The 17,492-nt window shown below is 49.9% G+C and overlaps 1 protein-coding gene across 7 annotated transcripts in view; it reads left to right on the forward strand.

The window, feature by feature from the left end:
- LOC131131824 (neural-cadherin) overlaps nt 1–17,492 on the forward strand; it is a 122,831-nt gene that overhangs the window by 41,770 nt on the left and 63,569 nt on the right. For all 7 annotated transcript variants that reach the window (XM_078793515.1, XM_078793517.1, XM_078793519.1 and 4 more), the window contains 5 exons: nt 8,140–8,337; nt 9,639–9,864; nt 11,011–11,215; nt 13,389–13,500; nt 15,344–15,593. In XM_078793515.1, the coding sequence (XP_078649641.1) occupies nt 8,140–8,337; nt 9,639–9,864; nt 11,011–11,215; nt 13,389–13,500; nt 15,344–15,593 (991 nt within the window). The remainder of the gene's footprint in view (nt 1–8,139; nt 8,338–9,638; nt 9,865–11,010; nt 11,216–13,388; nt 13,501–15,343; nt 15,594–17,492) is intronic.

Below are 17,492 nucleotides of genomic sequence, written 5' to 3' on the forward strand. Positions count from 1 at the left end.
TCTGTTCCGTGGGAACTCATTAGAACGGAATCACGTCCTCTCTGATGAAAAAGGCGCCTGCCGACCGAGCGCCCGAGTCCGCCGCCGTCTGCCGCCGTGCCTTGACTGATGGCGGCGACATTAAGCGCCGACGTTAAGCCGTTAAGCGCAAATTAACGAGAACTCCCTTCAAATCGGAACATTATTCACGTCCGCCGGGGGAGGGGCGGCTCACTCGGGACAGCGTCTGAGCCACTGGGTCATGAGGGAGGGAGGGGGGCTTTTTCTTTGGCTTTTTTGGCTCAGCCTCAGCGAGGCGTGCTGAGGGGAGAAGAAGAAGAAAACACACAGGAAGTCAGCTGACCCCATCAGCCAATGGCGACGCCTCGGAATCACTTCAGGTTTGGACTGATATCAAACGCAGTGCAGCTGAGGTTGCAGGGTCAAAGGTCACATGAAAACACACAAAGCGCCGATAACGTAAACAATTGATGAATATGGATGTGTGTGTGTGTGTGTGTGTGTGTGTGTGTGTGTGTGTGCGTTCAGCTTGAGGTTGTGTTTTTTTTAATCAGCGTATTTCCTTTTACGTGCGACCCTCAAACAGCACAACGCCGTGAGCGGCGTGTCACGCTGACCGCTTGCCATCTGGCATCATCATCTTGCCGAAGATGACAGCGACACAAACATGACAGGGCGGGGGGGGGTGGAGCCTGTGACAAGGACGCAAACGATACGATCCTGGATGAGGTGATCATGATAGCAGATCTTGGATCCACCTTCCTCTGACCCCCCCAGCCCGTATACGCCCCCTGCAACATAGCAGGCTTCGCCTCACGTCTTAAAAGGCCGCTCCGCCATGGGTCCATCAGCTCTGACCTTCAGGGTTTCATTCATACGTCGTGTTCGATATCACGAAGGATGGGCCAATTAAGAGTGTTTGCTAGCATGGCGGCGCTAACCTCGTTTTTCTTCTCGCTCTCTGACACGTGCGGTCCACACAGAAGCCCGCAGTGTCAGGGTGCGCCGTGGTGTTGGGGGGGGGGGTGACCCGACCCGACCCATGACACGCACGCCGTGCTAATTAGCAGATGCTGAAGACGACGTGATGCTGTGAAACTCTGGAAACCACAAGATAAGAAAAAGAAACAAAAACTCCAACTAGCGCAAAACTTGTCAGTTTTCCTCCTTTCCACGTTTGGACGGGGATGTTCTTGGAAGAATCGTGGCTTCACGGTCGGGCCGCACGGTGGTCTAGTGGTCAGCGTGTTGTCCTCACAGTCCGGTGTTGGACTCCGCTTGGGCATCTCACTGGGATAGTTAGCTGGGATAGGCTCCAGCATACCACCGCCACCCTAATGACCCATTGACTGAAAGGTTCCACGTGTTTGGGTGGATTCTAATCTGTTTCCTGGTTGGACTGGTGGGGGGGCCTGGGGGGGTCTGGGGGGGCACCTGTCTTTGACCTGACATCCAGCTTCATCGTTTGAAACAGGAAGTTTCAGCCACACAAACCTTGGAGGAGGTAACAAGACTGAAAAGCACAGACCCCCCCTCCCCCCCCCCCCCAGCTTTATGATGCCTAGCACAGAGTGATTGAAGGACCTTGATGAGTCCTGGGGTGTCATTCCCAAGCAGCCAGTCAATCAATCACTGTGATTGGCGAGGAGGCAGCTAAGTGTTGTTGCTAATGGCGACACCTCCTGCTGCATCAATAATCTCCATGAAGGCTTTGACGGGATGTTCTCTGGATTATCTCCAGGAAGACACGCTCTCATTCTTGTCAAACGTAATCGACTCCACGGATCATCTGCCGGGAATGTTTGTGCATAAATTAGCAGGAAGTCGTGGACGTCTTTCATCCTTCATCGCTTTGGTGGCGTTGCCCTGCGTGGCTCCTGCTGGCTAGCTCGAGTGCTAGCTACTGGCTACTAGCTCTAGTACTAGCTACTAGCACTAGTGCTAGCTACTGGCTACTAGCTCTAGTACTAGCTACTAGCACTAGTGCTAGCTACTGGCTACTAGCTCTAGTACTAGCTACTAGCACTAGTGCTAGCTACTAGCTCTAGTACTAGCTACTAGCACTAGTACTAGCTACTAGCTACTAGCTCTAGTACTAGCTACTAGCACTAGTGCTAGCTACTGGCTACTAGCTCTAGTACTAGCTACTAGCACTAGTGCTAGCTACTGGCTACTAGCTCTAGTACTAGCTACTAGCACTAGTGCTAGCTACTAGCTACTAGCTCTAGTACTAGCTACTAGCACTAGTACTAGCTACTAGCTACTAGCTCTAGTACTAGCTACTAGCACTAGTACTAGCTACTAGCTCTAGTACTAGCTACTAGCTACTGGCTACTAGCTCTAGTACTAGCTACTAGCTACTGGCTACTGGCTACTAGCTCTAGTACTAGCTACTAGCTCTAGCTACTAGCTCTAGTACTAGTTGCTAGCACTAGCACTAGCTGCTAGCTACTAGCACTAGTATTAGCTACAGGCTCTAGTGCTAGCTACTGGCTACTAGCACTAGTACTAGCTACTAGCTCTAGTACTAGCTGCTAGCACTAGCACTAGCTGCTAGCTACTAGCACTAGTACTACCTACTAGCCGCTAGCTCTAACGGTGCTCGAACACAGCATCCTCCACTAGAGGCCAACTCGCCTTCCGAGGCACCAAAACAGGTTTTTTAGGGATGGGATTTTCCACGTAGTTCATGTGTCTTTTCCACCAATGACTTTCTTCGGTCTTCTGATGGACTAAAAGGCTTTTAGTGTTTGTGATGAGGGTGCAGAAGAAGAAGAAGAAGATGGAGATGAAGCGGAGGAGCCGGAACAAGAGGAAGAAAGAAGAAGAAAAAGATGAAGAAAACATGAAGAAGAAGAAAGGAAAGGAAGCACCAGAAAGCGAAAAATAAGAAGAAGAGGAGGAGGAGCCATCAGAAGAGGAGTGTCCAGAGGTGAGGAGCAGGTTGAGGAGCAGGTTGAGGAGGAAGCAGCAGATGATGAGATGTTGGGCGACCACACGGGAAGGAGGAATCTTCCACGTCCATTTCCTCCTGAAAGTCACATCAAAGCAGACGCTAATCCTAATCCCGTTAGCCGCTCATGTTTGTGGCACCGTGAGAAAGCTGCGAGACACTTCTCTCTTCCTTCCTGGGAACGCCAGCACATCCCATGCTTCTATTTCTACACGGCATGCAGCATCTGGATGCGTACAGACTAGAGCCCCCAGACATGAAATAACAGCCCTATATCCCCCTCATTTGCACTCAGCTTGATGCTTCAGATTTAGTTTTCTTTGTATTCATTGACTTTATTATATGATAGGAAAGTCAACTGTACACCCCCCACATCACTCAGGGCCTTATTCTCTCTTATGATGTCTACTCTATTGGCGAATAGAGTGTAAAGGTGGCTATAGGGGTGCTATGTCATGTCTGGAGGGCTCTAATCAGGTTTTCAATGCCTTGTTTTCTCTTATTCTGCCCCTCCGTGGCGCTCCCCCAATGCGCCCAAACGGCCCCCCATCCTCGGAGCGCCGGATGGCGACAGATGCGTCCGTCGGCCTCGCTTCCGGCGCTCGCTGCCTTCGCAACATCTGCTGCCTCGGCATACGATGCGGGCGTGGAAAAGGAAAACGACGCATACGTGATTGGCATGATGCGGAGAGAGAGAAAGACGTCATGTGACCTGTGGAAGTCCCAGCACAGCCCCCCCCCCCCCCCCCCCAGTCTCAGCTCATTAGGGATGGGTTGCATGTTTAAAGAGTCTTTGCCTGGTCTAATTCGTAGACGTGCGGCAGATGTAAACACACACTGGCGGCCGCTAAGACCCCAACGCTAAGTGGCCTCATCTCAGGAAGCCCAATTAGAGGCGATGGGGGGAGTTGGGGGCGAGGGGGGGCGATGTTGGGGGGCGATGGGGGTTAAAAACAGGCTGATTAAAAGACAAAGTCGCTTATAAGTCAAAACAAAGCAGAGCGGGAGAATAAAGCTGTCCTTCTACGCCGCGCTTCATTAATGATGGCGCCCAAAAGGCTTGTTAAAAGATGCTGGCTGGACTCACATCATCAGTGAAGACAGCTAGCAGCACTCGTGCGCGTCTCAGGCACTTGGACCGCTTCCTGAAAGTCAAATATGCAAACATCGGGATTGGGAGCAGCGCCTTAATCCTCTTGGGCATGGAATCACTGCCCAGGTTGTTACTGGAAGCCTTCCGCTCCTCCGTGGTGACGCCATCGCTGGATGCTGGAGGACGCCACACGAGTGCTGACGCCATCGCTGGATGCTGGAGGTTCCTCCCCTGGAGGACGCCACACGAGTGCTGACTAGGAAGTGTGTTTGGACTTCTTATGATGGAAAACCGCCTTTTGTCTTTTGTCACGTCGGAATTCACCTTGCCCTCAATGAACCACGGCTCCCCAGGGCAGGAAGCACTCATGCACACCACCACCACTGCATAGTCCTTTTAAGGCCAAGATCTACGGAGGACAGTGCATGCGGTGCTGTCTCATGACATGCCAGGGTACGTGCTGGGATTACCAGCACTCAATGAACCGCAGCGCCGGCGGCACTCATGCACTGCAAGACACAGTTATCAGATATTTCCACAATAATGGTTGTGCTCTCATTGTCGGTGCGTAGTAAATGTACACCGCTGTGCAAGCTGTACACTGACTACTCTAAAGCGCCTTTCCGTGGTACAGTTGGATTATCTCTTCCCACGCTTCCCGTGGAATGAGACCATCTTTGGGGGGATAAGATGTCAGTACGTTTCCTGTGAGATGCAACACGTCGCTGCTTAAACATCTCCTCTTTGGTCTTCCCTGCTTCTCCCCCCTGCGGGCCCCCCTCCCCCAGCACCCTCCACCTATAAGATGGTCTCTCCAGCCTGGTCTCTTAGACGTCTACCTGATTGGTGCTCCAGGAAGGTGTGTAAAAGCGTGTGCAAATGGAATGTGTCTTCTTCTCCCCGGAGGACACGTATGAGGGGAGAACTGCATTTGTGTCATGAAGAGCTTTGTTCAAATGCCATTCCTGGTGAAAGCCGAGGAAGACGCTGTCAGCTTTTCATGGAAGAACATTATGGATGGAAGCAGGTTAGCGCCTTGTAATCCTCACACGGAACATTTAATTAAGTGTCTCTTGTCTGCCTCCTAGCATCCCTCGCCCCCCTCGCCCCCTCGCCCCCTCCCCCCCTCCCCCCTCGCTCCCCTCGCCTTGTCTCCTGCACGGCCGGCCTCGTGCGGGCGTCTTATCTCCGGCGAACACACAAAGGTTGTGTGCGTCAGGTACAATGAGCTTCTGTCGGCCAACGAGTGTGTGCCGCATGCTAACAAGGCCGGGCGCAGTCACGCTAAGAGCCGCCGCGCACGAGTGTCAGCGCATGAGGGCCACATTGAGGAAATGAGGGTCAAAGGTGGCCGAGGGTGCGGAGAAACACGGCGGTCCTCGGGTCGCATCTCCTCGAGCGCCGTCGCACTCGGCTGCACAAACACGCGAACGCCGCTGCCTGCTGGGAGACATCTTGGAGACAACGAGCCAGCCGTCTGATTGGCTAATTAGACATTTGCTGACCCGGCGCTGCACGAGTCACACGGCCTCGCTTGGCTCGGCTCCGCTGCTTCCTGTCACAAACAACACTTTCACTTTCGCTTCTTACGGCAACGCCACAGCATCAAAGCATCGGCTTGGCTTTCGTGCCGCACTCCTTCCTGGCGCTAATCCCGACCCTAATCTTGACCTTAAACCAAAACCTGACCCTCATCCTGACCCTAAACCAAAACCTGACCCTCATGCTGACCCTAAACCTAATCCTAATCTTAATCCGAACCCTAATCCTCACCCTGACGCTAATCCTAATCCTGCCACCTCCTTGCCACCTCCCATGGTGTCTTGCTGTGCCTCCTATCCTACGTTGCCGTCTTAGCTTCATTAGAGGCTTCGTTGGAAGGAACCCACCACAGTGGTTTAGGTGCTGGGGTATCGCCCCACCACAACCCGGCAGGACCGGGCCCCCGCCTTACTTGGCCAGAGAGGTGGAGCGGGGTGGGGGTGGGGGTGGGGGTGGGAGGCTGTCGTTAATTGGGAGGGGGTGGATGGCGGGGGCTGCTCGCTTCATTAGAAGCATTTGTGTGAGCGATGGCTGCTCTCCTCGTGGTCCTTCATTAGCGGCTAATCTGCTGATGATCGTTATTAGCTGGCACCGTGTGTGTGTGCGTGTGCGTGTGCGTGTGTGTGCGTGTGTGTGCGTGTGTGTGTGTTGGCATCCCCCCCAAGTGTATCGGTGTGTGGATTTATGAGTCATCTGCTCCTCCAAAGCTGCATTGTCCTCTTAGCCAATTAGTCTTCATCTGCCACAAGCACAGCCAGGAAGACAGAGCAAGGCCCCGCCCCTTGACCTCCAACCCCCCCCCCACACACACACACTCTACATCTGTGCTTCTTTGGTTTCGCCCCCCCGCCCACCTCCGTCCTGGTGTTGCGCCGCTGTTTCTATAACAACCACCGGGTCACATCTCGTCAGCCTCCCTCCATCCTGTCCCCGCCGAGCGACACCACAACACACACGCACACACGCACACACACACACGCACACACACACACGCAACATGTTGCCTGATTGCACCATCTCCTCGTCTCCACGCGCCTTTCATCTTGCACACAAGTTGATTGTGTTACCACGGAATGTCAACGCCTCTCAGACGTGCTCGTCATCCAAAGTGTTGGCGAGGCGTGCAAACGCCAGCTAAAGTCAACTCCAGCACCTGTCTTGGTGTGTTGGTGTGTTGGTGTGTTTGTGTTTGTGTGCCGATGATTGCTGTCGCCCGAGCCGCAGCTAGCGCCGCACTGATTATCATGACTCGTTAGCAGGCGGCCGCCATGTTGCTGCTGTTGCCGTCTGACCTCCGCCTTCAAGAGATGGCAAGAAAAGGCGCCTTCTGATTGGCTGACATGACGTCCTTTATGCTTCACCTGTTTGTCAGTTCCAGGGTCAAACTGTGGCCATCATGGACGCCATAAAGTAACATATTTTCATGTCAAAAGCATAAAAGTGTGCTTTGCCAACTCCTGTGTTATCATGTGACAGAATGAGGCTTGATCATCATCAGGCTGGTATGATGCCAATAATTCCATCACTAAAATAGCTATGCTAACGCTAATTGCAATAGAAACACTCCAATTAGCCAAGTGTGGGTGAGCCAATGAACGGGATTCACCCCCCCCCCCCCCCGGACCAGTCAGGATTGTTGCAGTGTGTACTTTGTGTCCTGATCGACTCCTGATTGGGTCTAGCGCACGACTCAGCAAAATGCTGATTCCCAGCCTTCCTCATGAAGAAACATGGAGGAGATGATCCAAGGTTTCTTTGGAGCTATCTGCCAACGCTTCTCTGTCTGCGAGGCTGCCAGCATGAAGACACTTCTAAAGGCTTCAGGCTTTGTTGTCACACGCCGCTCCGCAGTCTCCCGTCGGCCGAGCCGCTCCTACACGTGTTTTACAGACGTGGCCATCTGACGGCGACAGCACTCAGGAGAAGGAAGTACACATCATTGGGAATATTTAGAGGAACGCTGCTCGGAGTATTCAACACAAAACGTGTCTGCTGTGCTTTCTGTAACCTTTGATGGAAAATGGCGTTGTCGTTGCTTGCGAGCGGCTAATGCATCACGGTTGCCCGTGGTTACCAACGGAGGAACAATCTGCTGTGGGGAAAAAAACAAACTGAAGATTGGACTTTTCAAAAGTTTGTTTTGGAGGCTGAAGCACCAATTCAAGTAGGAAAATAGCAATTATATGTGACTGTTAGCATCATATCTATAACATAGGATGACATGCATGGAATATTTATGATGCTCATCATATGTACGTCCAGCTGACGTACTTATTCGTCATTATTATTAGTATTAGTATTATTAATCATGATGAACGTACTGTTGACAAATCAAGCCATTTTAAGAATGAGCTGAGCGGCCAACATTCCTGACCAAAGTTCAGCAGGAAGTGGCGTCCTAAGACGATGGATGACGGCATCAACGCAACACAACGTCTACCGTATCATCGTTGTGTTGCGTTGCCGCCACAGCTGATAGACAACAACAGGAAGTCATCCTTGGCTCTCGTCAACATGTGACGGTGCTTTCCTCTCCATGCTCCCCCCTCAGGTCAGGACTGGTACCTGGTCCGAGTGGAGCTGACCGTGACCGACATCAACGACAACGTTCCCGAATGGCACATGGTCCCGGCGCCCTATCTCGCCGTGGTGTCGCCCGACGCCACCGTGGGCTCGCTGGTCTACAGCCTCCACGCGCAGGACGGCGACGAGGGGCTCAACGGTGACGTGGAGTACTTCCTGTCTGACGGTGGGTTGCGTCATCCGTCTGTTTAACGCTGGCCAATAACATTCCAACATTCCGTCATGGAAGTGTCAAACATAAAAACAATATGTTGTTATGCCTGGAGCTGTCCTATCAAGTCCTAGCTTGTTTCTTGTTTTGTTGTGTCTTTTCCATTCGTTTAATTGCTGATGTTGGTTGAATTGGTGTCATTTAAAAGCTCCAATTAATTAATCATTAGTTAATCAGTTAATCACTTGAGAAATTACTGTTCATTGCTTTTGTTACAGTGTTCTCGTATTCCACAGTATGCTATCATTTAGGGCTGCACCGTGATTACCTGCTCGGTAGAATTATGACTCGCCGAGGAGGGGCAGACACCCATGCAGCCCCCCCCAAGACGCTCACCAGCCCCCAGTGGCACCAGCACTGTGGCAGGAGAAAAGTACCAAAGTTTGCCAGAGACGTCTGTGGAGTCAAGTGGGCTGCTCGGAGCGTGTGCCTGAGTGCAGTGTACCCCCCAATGAACTTTAGAGGTGTTTGTTGGTGGGAACCCAAGGGGGGGGGGGGGGGCACCTGACAGCCGTTGGACTTCCGAGCTGTTTGCGTGTGAGGAAGTGGGAGGAAGTGGGAGCAAGCGTGCTGAACGTACGTCCAAACAAAGAAAGCCTTTTTGTTAGTTGATGCATATTTCATGCACACGTAGATCCTTTCTTCTCTAACACAATTACATCTCCTCCGCCACAAAATAATTGCTTCTCCTGCTGAGTGAAATGTGATTACCCCCCCCCCCACTGGCCCCCCCGTTTGGGGAGCAGCTGAAGAAGTAAAACCTGCAATGATGTCACGCCACGACTGCCAGACAGGAAGGTGACAACGCATGAAAGGCTCGTCCTCCGCCAGGCTGACGTGGAGATGGCAAACTTTGTTGTCGCTTTTAGCCGTGGCGTGGCATGGTGGGCGTGGCATGGTGGCCGTGGCATGGTGGCCGTGGCGTGGCGTAGACGTCTCTTAGCGTGACGCGCGTCAACGAGCTGTCACGCCTCATCAAGTCTGGAGGGAGAAACAAGAGCATGATCCCGGCAGCCCCCGCAGGCCTCGAAGTCCAATAAAGACTCAGGACGGGTGGGGGTTTCCCTTTTGGCTTGGTTGCCATGGCGACGCCCACCAGAGATCCAAGATCAGACCCTGAACCTCCACATCTCAGATCAAGATTCTCAAGCGGTTCTTCATTTTGGAAAGACGAAAGCTAGTTCTGTCAAGTCGTTTAGCCTGGTTCAGATCTGGTAGACCTGGCCCCGGTTGAACTGCAGTCCTTGTGTGTCCAGGCGGGGACGGGCGTTTCGAGGTGGACAGGAAGAGCGGCCATGTGCGCACCACCGGCCTCCCGCTGCAGCGAGACCGCGAGTACCTGCTGACCGTGGTGGCCGCCGACCGCCTGGGGAGTCGCAGCGTTCCCGCCGTGGTGTCGGTTGTCGCCGGACCTCGCCCGCCACAGTTCACCAACGCCTCCTTCACCATCGCCATCCCGGAGAACACCCCCGAGGGACAGCCGTAAGTTCTCACTCAAAGTGGAACACGCTGGAATGGTTCTCCGGAGGGTTCCTATCTGGCTTAGATCAGGACTCTGGTCTTGGCAGTTTCAGGAAGTACTTGACTTGTTGTGCTGTGTGAGAAGGAAGACCTGAGAAAGGGGGGCGTCGGTCTGCTCTTTATGCTGATTCCATCTGGCCGATAGATGGCGTTAGATACCGATAGATGCCGTTAGATATAATAGATGGCATTAGATACGATAGATGGCGTTAGATACCGATAGATGGCATTAGATACCGATAGATGCCGTTAGATATAATAGATGCCGTTAGATATAATAGATGGCGTTAGATACCGATAGATGCCGTTAGATATAATAGATGGCGTTAGATACCGATAGATGGTGTTAGATACCGATAGATGGCATTAGATACCGATAGATGCCGTTAGATATAATAGATGGCATTAGATACCGATAGATGCTGTTAGATACCGATAGATGCCGTTAGATATAATAGATGGCGTTAGATACCGATAGATGGTGTTAGATACCGATAGATGGCGTTAGATATAATAGATGGCGTTAGATACCGATAGATGGCGTTAGATACCGATAGATGCCGTTAGATATAATAGATGGTGTTAGATACCGATAGATACCGATAGATGGCGTTAGATACCGATATATGGCGTTAGATATAATAGATGGCGTTAGATACCGATATATGGCGTTAGATACCGATAGATGGCGTTAGATATAATAGATGGCGTTAGATACCGATAGATAGCATTAGACACCAATAGATGGCGTTAGATACCGATAGATGGCATTCACGGTTCAGCCTCTAATGGACACTGGTGGTGCTAACCTGGTGGTGCTAACCTGGTGGTGCTAACCTGGTGGTGTTAAACTGGTGGTGTTAAACTGGTGGTGCTAACCTGGTGGTGCTAACCTGGTGGTGCTAACCTGGTGGTGGTAAACTTCCTGTGAAATGTATAAGCAGGCAACAGCAGGCAGGTCGTGAATGGTCGGCCATATTTGATTGTATCGTGCGTGCTGCGGTATGAGGTATACGTACGAGAAGGGCAGCACACCTTTGGTACTGTTTGGTTCTTACCGGATCATCTTGGTCACCTCTCCCCTCCCTCCCCCTGTGGTCCCTGCAGCTTCCTGGTCACGCCCGCCGTCTCCTTCCAGAAGAAGCCGATCAGCTACAGCCTGCTCATCAATCCCAGCAGCCTCTTCTCCATCTCGCCTGAGGCCGGCGAGATCAGCCTGACGCGGCCCATCGACTACGAGAGCGACCAGCACCGCTACCTGCTGCTGGTCCGGGCCGGCGAGAACCAGGACAGCATGAGCAGCGCTGCCGAGGTTGGTGGTCTTTCGTATGGGGGGCCGTTTAGATCATTGAAAGAAATCCATTCCATTTGCCTCCATGATTTTTTTAAAAGATGTGTAGCGAAGCCCGCTTGGGTGTTGTCATGGAGTTGGTGAGGGTGGCGTTCGAAGGTCATGTGGTTGTCACGCGTCGCGCTTGTTCCCGTGTCCATCCAAACCATGGCGCCCGGTAGACGTAGCGTGGTGTTTTCCCTCCATGTTGAGCACCTCGGCACGTCCTGCCTCGGGGCCGAAGTATGTTCTCCTGAACTCCAGCGGTCCGCTCTGAGCACCTTTGGCTTTCAGGACCAGCAGGACTCTCTGGACTTTAGCGGAGCAGAGAAAAGCGGAACGAGTCTGGCGCCGGTCGGCCCGCCCCCGCTCCTCAGCCTGGCGCCTGGCCCACGTAGCCGGCCGCGCTCTCTGAACCCCACGCCCACGGAACCATCAGTGGCGTGGAGCCGGAACCTTCCTCCTCCGCCTCCTGAGCCGCCTCCGTGTGCGCGGCTAAACGACGCCAAACCAAACACAAGAAAAAATGCGCCTGCTCGGCGCCGAGCAGAAGGCCCGGCTGTGCTGAGTTCAAGGACACTTTGGAGAGTTGAGTTGATTTGCATTGCAGCAATTAGCGAAATGACCTCACTCACTTCTGGCGCTTGATTGCAGGACCTCTTTCCAGCAGGATGCCCCCCCCCCCCAACAAGGGCTGGCATATAGGACAGCATCTCCTCCTGAAATACACCTCTATACTTGAAATACACCTCTACTTATATACTTATACGTATATATATGATGAATATACCAATACCTGTCATTTAATGAGCCATACGTATGAAAGCTGGATGGTAGTGATAAGTGGTAGTAGTGGTAGTACTGGTGGTAGTAGTGGTAGTAGTAGTGGTAAGAACATACACACATGCCAATGTGCCGATCACAGTTTCCTTGCATGGCGTACCTAATCAAGTGGCCACTGGGCCTCCATGATGATGATGATGATGATGATGATGATGATGTAAAGTTGTGTCAGTCATTAGTTGGCCTGAAGAGGATAATGGAATACTCTAGTGCTCACAGGAATACTGCACACTGTGTACTTTTATACACGAGGTGATGGAGGTGTGAGAGTGGTTTGTGGTGTTGAAGGAGATGATCAGATGCTTTGGATTGTGTCTGGATGTGCATGTAGCATGTGCTATATACTTTATCATAAACATAGCATAACCATAACCATAACCATAACCATAACCATAACCTTGCCACCCTGCCACCATCAACCTGCTGGATCCGCCCCACGCTCCCTCTTGCTCCATCCTGCATGTCCGTGGGGACACGAGCGTACCATGTGACCAGCCAGCCTTGGCGTGTCCAGTCTGCATGAACACACGCACACACACACACACGTATGCACACACACACACACACACGCACACACGCCACCTACGGCAGCTGGCATGGTCAGATCTTGTTTTCCTTTTCCTGCTGATATTTACCAAAGGATTTAGTGATTTACAGAATTTCATCCTACCTTGCAGGAATTAATGTCAGCGCTATTTACATGCTGTGTGTGTGTGTGTGTGTGTGTGTGTGTGTGTGTGTGTGTGTTGCCTCGCCTCCTGTTGTGTTTGTCCTGCATGAAAGCTGAAGGCAGCCAGTCTGCCGCATCTGCCAGAAGATGATGCCCATGTGGAGAACAACAGTTCCCAGCATGCTCAGCGGGCACGGGTGTGAAAGTGGACTTAGTGGAAGGCCCTGCAGGGTTGACTCCCATATGGACCAGTTGAAGCTTGCGAACCAAATCCATTGCAGCCCAGATTGGATTGATTTAAAAAAAAATACAACTTCACACTCAAGAGTTGTACCTTGGAAACATACAAACATGTACCAATATGAATTCAAGATGAACAACATTCCCTTAATGCAGTTTAGGAAAAAACACTCCATTGGAGGAGCATCAAAAGCATAGAAATGGCGGATGGCGCCACAATGATGCCTTCGGGGGCTGGAGGACCCGGCACTCAAAGCCCAGAGGGAAGCTGAGGTTGGGTTTCTCGGACGCGGTGCATCATGGGGAAATTTAAAGGGATAGTTGGGGTTTTTGACATGAAGTTGCATGACACCCCCACAAGCAGTGAAGTCCATCAAATGGTGACCCCCCCCCCTCCCCCAGGTGCGAGTCATCATCGTGGATGAGAACGACTGCGTTCCCGAGTTCCTGCAGTCCATCTACAGCAAGGATGGCGTTCCCGAGACGGTGATGACGGCAACGTCGCTGCTGCAAGGTGAGAATCCGTCAGCCCCAGCAAGGGTGGGCTGCCTGCACCTGTTTACCTCCTGGGGGGGCCACAGCAAGGGTGGGATGCCTGCGCCTGTTTCCCTCCTGGGGGGGCCACAGCAAGGGTGGGCTGCCTGCGCCTGTTTCCCTCCTGGGGGGGCCATAGGTGATCAGAACAATCAGATGCAGCTCTTCTTCTCAGAAGGTCGTGGCCCTCAGCTTTTCACCGAGCTGGCAAACTAAAACCTTTTTTAAATGTCCAAATATTAGTTTATATATATGATATCCCATAATATTTGACTTTGGGAATAGGAGCGTAAAGGTGACTATAGGGCTGTTATTCCATGCCTAGAGGGCTCTAATGATGTAAAAGCGATGTCTTTGGAAGGCAGTAAAGATGTTTTCTATGATTTCCGTATGAAAATATTCCATTTGTAAGTCAGCAGTCCTGCTGGGTGGGAGGTAAAAGGCTGTGATTGGCATGTTCTTTTCTATTTGCAGCAGGAGGCTGTGATGGGCAGGTAGAGGATCTTTTTCTTTAGTCGGTGACAAACAGCGTGAGCGTCCCAGCTGAGCACGCGGTGGCGTTCCACCAAGGAGGAGAACATAGCAGCGCAATTAGCGAATCAAACAAATCAACAACATGTCGCCGTGAAGCAAAGGGAGGCGTCTGTTTGTGATCAGGGACATGAAGATTAAAGATGGAAGTACATCTGCACCTTCTTCATTCATCTTCGTGTGCGTGTCACATGCAAAGTAAGGTAAATTGGAGAATTGAGAGTTTGATGCTGGAAAGTTCTTGTTAGCGCCAAATGTGCTTGTTCATGTCCCAGGGGTGTTGCGCTTTCTGCAACGCAATCACTTCGTGACTCGGCCCGCATGGATTCCCGATCCTGCACACACCTTCAGAAACATTTATTCATCCAACGGCCCACACCGTCACACTGCAGATGCCCGCGATATCGCCCGGCCACCTGTACCGCCCTGAAGAGGACATACCCGTTAGCTCGCTGTTGTTCGTCGTGATAGCAAACCTGTGTATAACCTTCAAAATGCACTTTTTAACACCATTAGAGCCCTCTTGACATGAAATAACACCCCTATGGTCACCTCTACACTCCTATTAGCCAATATAGTAGACATCATAAGAGAAAAGACATACTAAATAGCATGTAGAAATCCTGTTTACCACCTTCTAAATACACGTTTAACACCATTAGAGCTCTCCAGACATGACACAACACCCCTATAGTCACCTTTACATTCCTATTAGCCAATATAGTAGACATCATAAGAGAAAAGACATACTAAATAGCATGTAGAAATCCTGTTTACCACCTTCTAAATACACGTTTAACACCATTAGAGCTCTCCAGACATGACACAACACCCCTATAGTCACCTTTACATTCCTATTAGCCAATATAGTAGACACAATAAGAGAAAATAAGACATATAAGATGTAGAAATCATGTTTACCACCTAAGTACACATTTTAACATCATTAGAGCTCTCCATATATAAAATAACACCCCTATAGTAACCTTTAGAGTTGTATCACCCAAAGAAGTAGATATAATCAGAGAAGACAGCTTGACGTGTTATCGGTGGGAGTGACAGCGTACGTCCTCCAGTGGCGGTTGTCTTGTAGATGGAGGATGACTGACAGCTAGTAGGAACATGGAGGAACATGCGGTAGTGAAGGTGTAGCACACGGACTTGTACGATGTGTGCTAGCAAGCCACATGAGGATACGTACTGTATGTACAGTACGTATCATATCCTGGCTATGATATCTTTATGCAGCGTTCCATTCTTGAACTTCCCGTTCTTCGTTTATCTTCCGTCAGTTTCCGCCAGCGACTGCGACTCGGAGAAGAACGCGGAGCTGACCTACTACACGCTGAGTCCCGACTTCACCATCTCCCCGCACGGGACCATCTTCCCCGCCGGCCCGCTGGACTACGAGCGAGCCAACCACCTGTACGAGTTTGTGGTGATGGCGGTGGACAAGGGCCAGGTGCCCCGCACGGGAACCACCACCGTGCGAATCCGCATGGCCAACGTCAACGACGAGACGCCCCAGTTCTCCCAACACACGTGAGTGCCGCCCCGCTCCTTTTCCAGCTGTAGTAGTAGTAGTAGTAGTAGTAGTAGTAGTAGTAGTAGTAGTAGTACAGCTTGTACGTGTACTATGCTCCTTTCCTACAAGATCATTTTCCTAGAATGACATCATACGTTTTATTTCTTCTTATGTTCGTGCTGCACAAATCACTCCAAGTCTTGCTAAGATGCATAATATTCGAATATTAGAATATTCGAATATTATATTATGCATCATTGTCCTAAAATTACTTAGTTTCTTTTAATATTGCAGTATTACTTTTTAATCCACTGATTAGTCACCGGTCGACACGGATCGGCGAGGCCGTCATGTGACTGACGGCGAGCGGGAGATGAAGCCGGCTGGGCTCCCGCCCCCTCCCCGCCTACAAAGCCCCCTCCGTCTCTTGGGGGGCCGCCGTGGGGGCGCCACCTTCTTTAATTGGCTGATTTTCTGGCAGCAGACTGCTGAGCTGGGGTCAATCAGCCGTGCCCCCCCACAGCCTCATGGGACACAGACACAGGCGGAGTAGGGCCAGACATGCTAGCATGCGGGGGGGGGGCAAACATAGTACAGGATGAAAGGATGGATCCAAAGTAGATATGCTAAGAAGGTACTACTTCTACTTTCTATTCTGTGTAGTCCAGCTTTCAGGTATTATTTATACCAACCTATATACTATATACTAAACTTATATAGTACTATTTCTACTCTATGTAGTCCAGCTTTCAGGTATTATTTATACCAACCTATATACTATATACTAAACTTATATAGTACTATTTCTACTCTATGTAGTCCAGCTTTCAGGTATTATTTATACCAACCTATATATTATATACTAAACTTATATAGTACTATTTCTACTCTATGTAGTCCAGCTTTCAGGTATTATTTATACCAACCTATATATTATATACTAAACTTATATAGTACTATTTCTACTCTATGTAGTCCAGCTTTCAGGTATTATTTATACCAACCTATATACTATATACTAAACTTATATAGTACTATTTCTACTCTATGTAGTCCAGCTTTCAGGTATTATTTATACCAACCTATATACTATATACTGAACTTATATAGTACTATTTCTACTCTATGTAGTCCAGCTTTCAGGTATTATTCATACCAACCTATATACTATATACTAAACTTATATAGTACTATTTCTACTCTATGTAGTCCAGCTTTCAGGTATTATTTATACCAACCTATATACTATATACTAAACTTATATAGTACTATTTCTACTCTATGTAGTCCAGCTTTCAGGTATTATTTATACCAACCTATATATTATATACTAAACTTATATAGTACTATTTCTACTCTATGTAGTCCAGCTTTCAGGTATTATTCATACCAACCTATATACTATATACTAAACTTATATAGTACTATTTCTACTCTATGTAGTCCAGCTTTCAGGTATTATTTATACCAACCTATATATTATATACTGAACTTATATACTAGTACTATTTCTACTCTATGTAGTCCAGCTATATTATTTATATCTGTAATATTTAGATTTTATTCCCATAATATTTAGATTTTATTGCTATATGATTTATTTCTGTAATATTTCGATTTTATTGCTCTAATATTTCGACTATTCCCGTAATTTAGGGCAATATGTGGACTTTATTCTTTGACTTATTTATTCAATGCCTGCTGGGTATGGAAGCCGAAGTCCAACGCATGAGGTGTAGCATGAGGTGTAGCATGAGGTGTAGCATGAGGTGTAGCATGAGGTGTAGCATGAGGTGTAGCATGAGGTGTAGCATGAGGTGTAGCATGAGGTGTAGCATGAGGTGTAGCATGAGGTGTAGCACGAGGTGTAGCATGAGGTGTAGCATCAGGAGCCCCCGCCTGCCTTCGGGGGTAAT

This window comes from Doryrhamphus excisus, linkage group LG1, assembly GCF_037039965.1.
Source record: "Doryrhamphus excisus strain RoL-2023G ecotype Guam linkage group LG1, RoL_Dexc_Guam_v1.1, whole genome shotgun sequence".
Lineage (NCBI taxonomy): Eukaryota > Metazoa > Chordata > Actinopteri > Syngnathiformes > Syngnathidae > Doryrhamphus > Doryrhamphus excisus.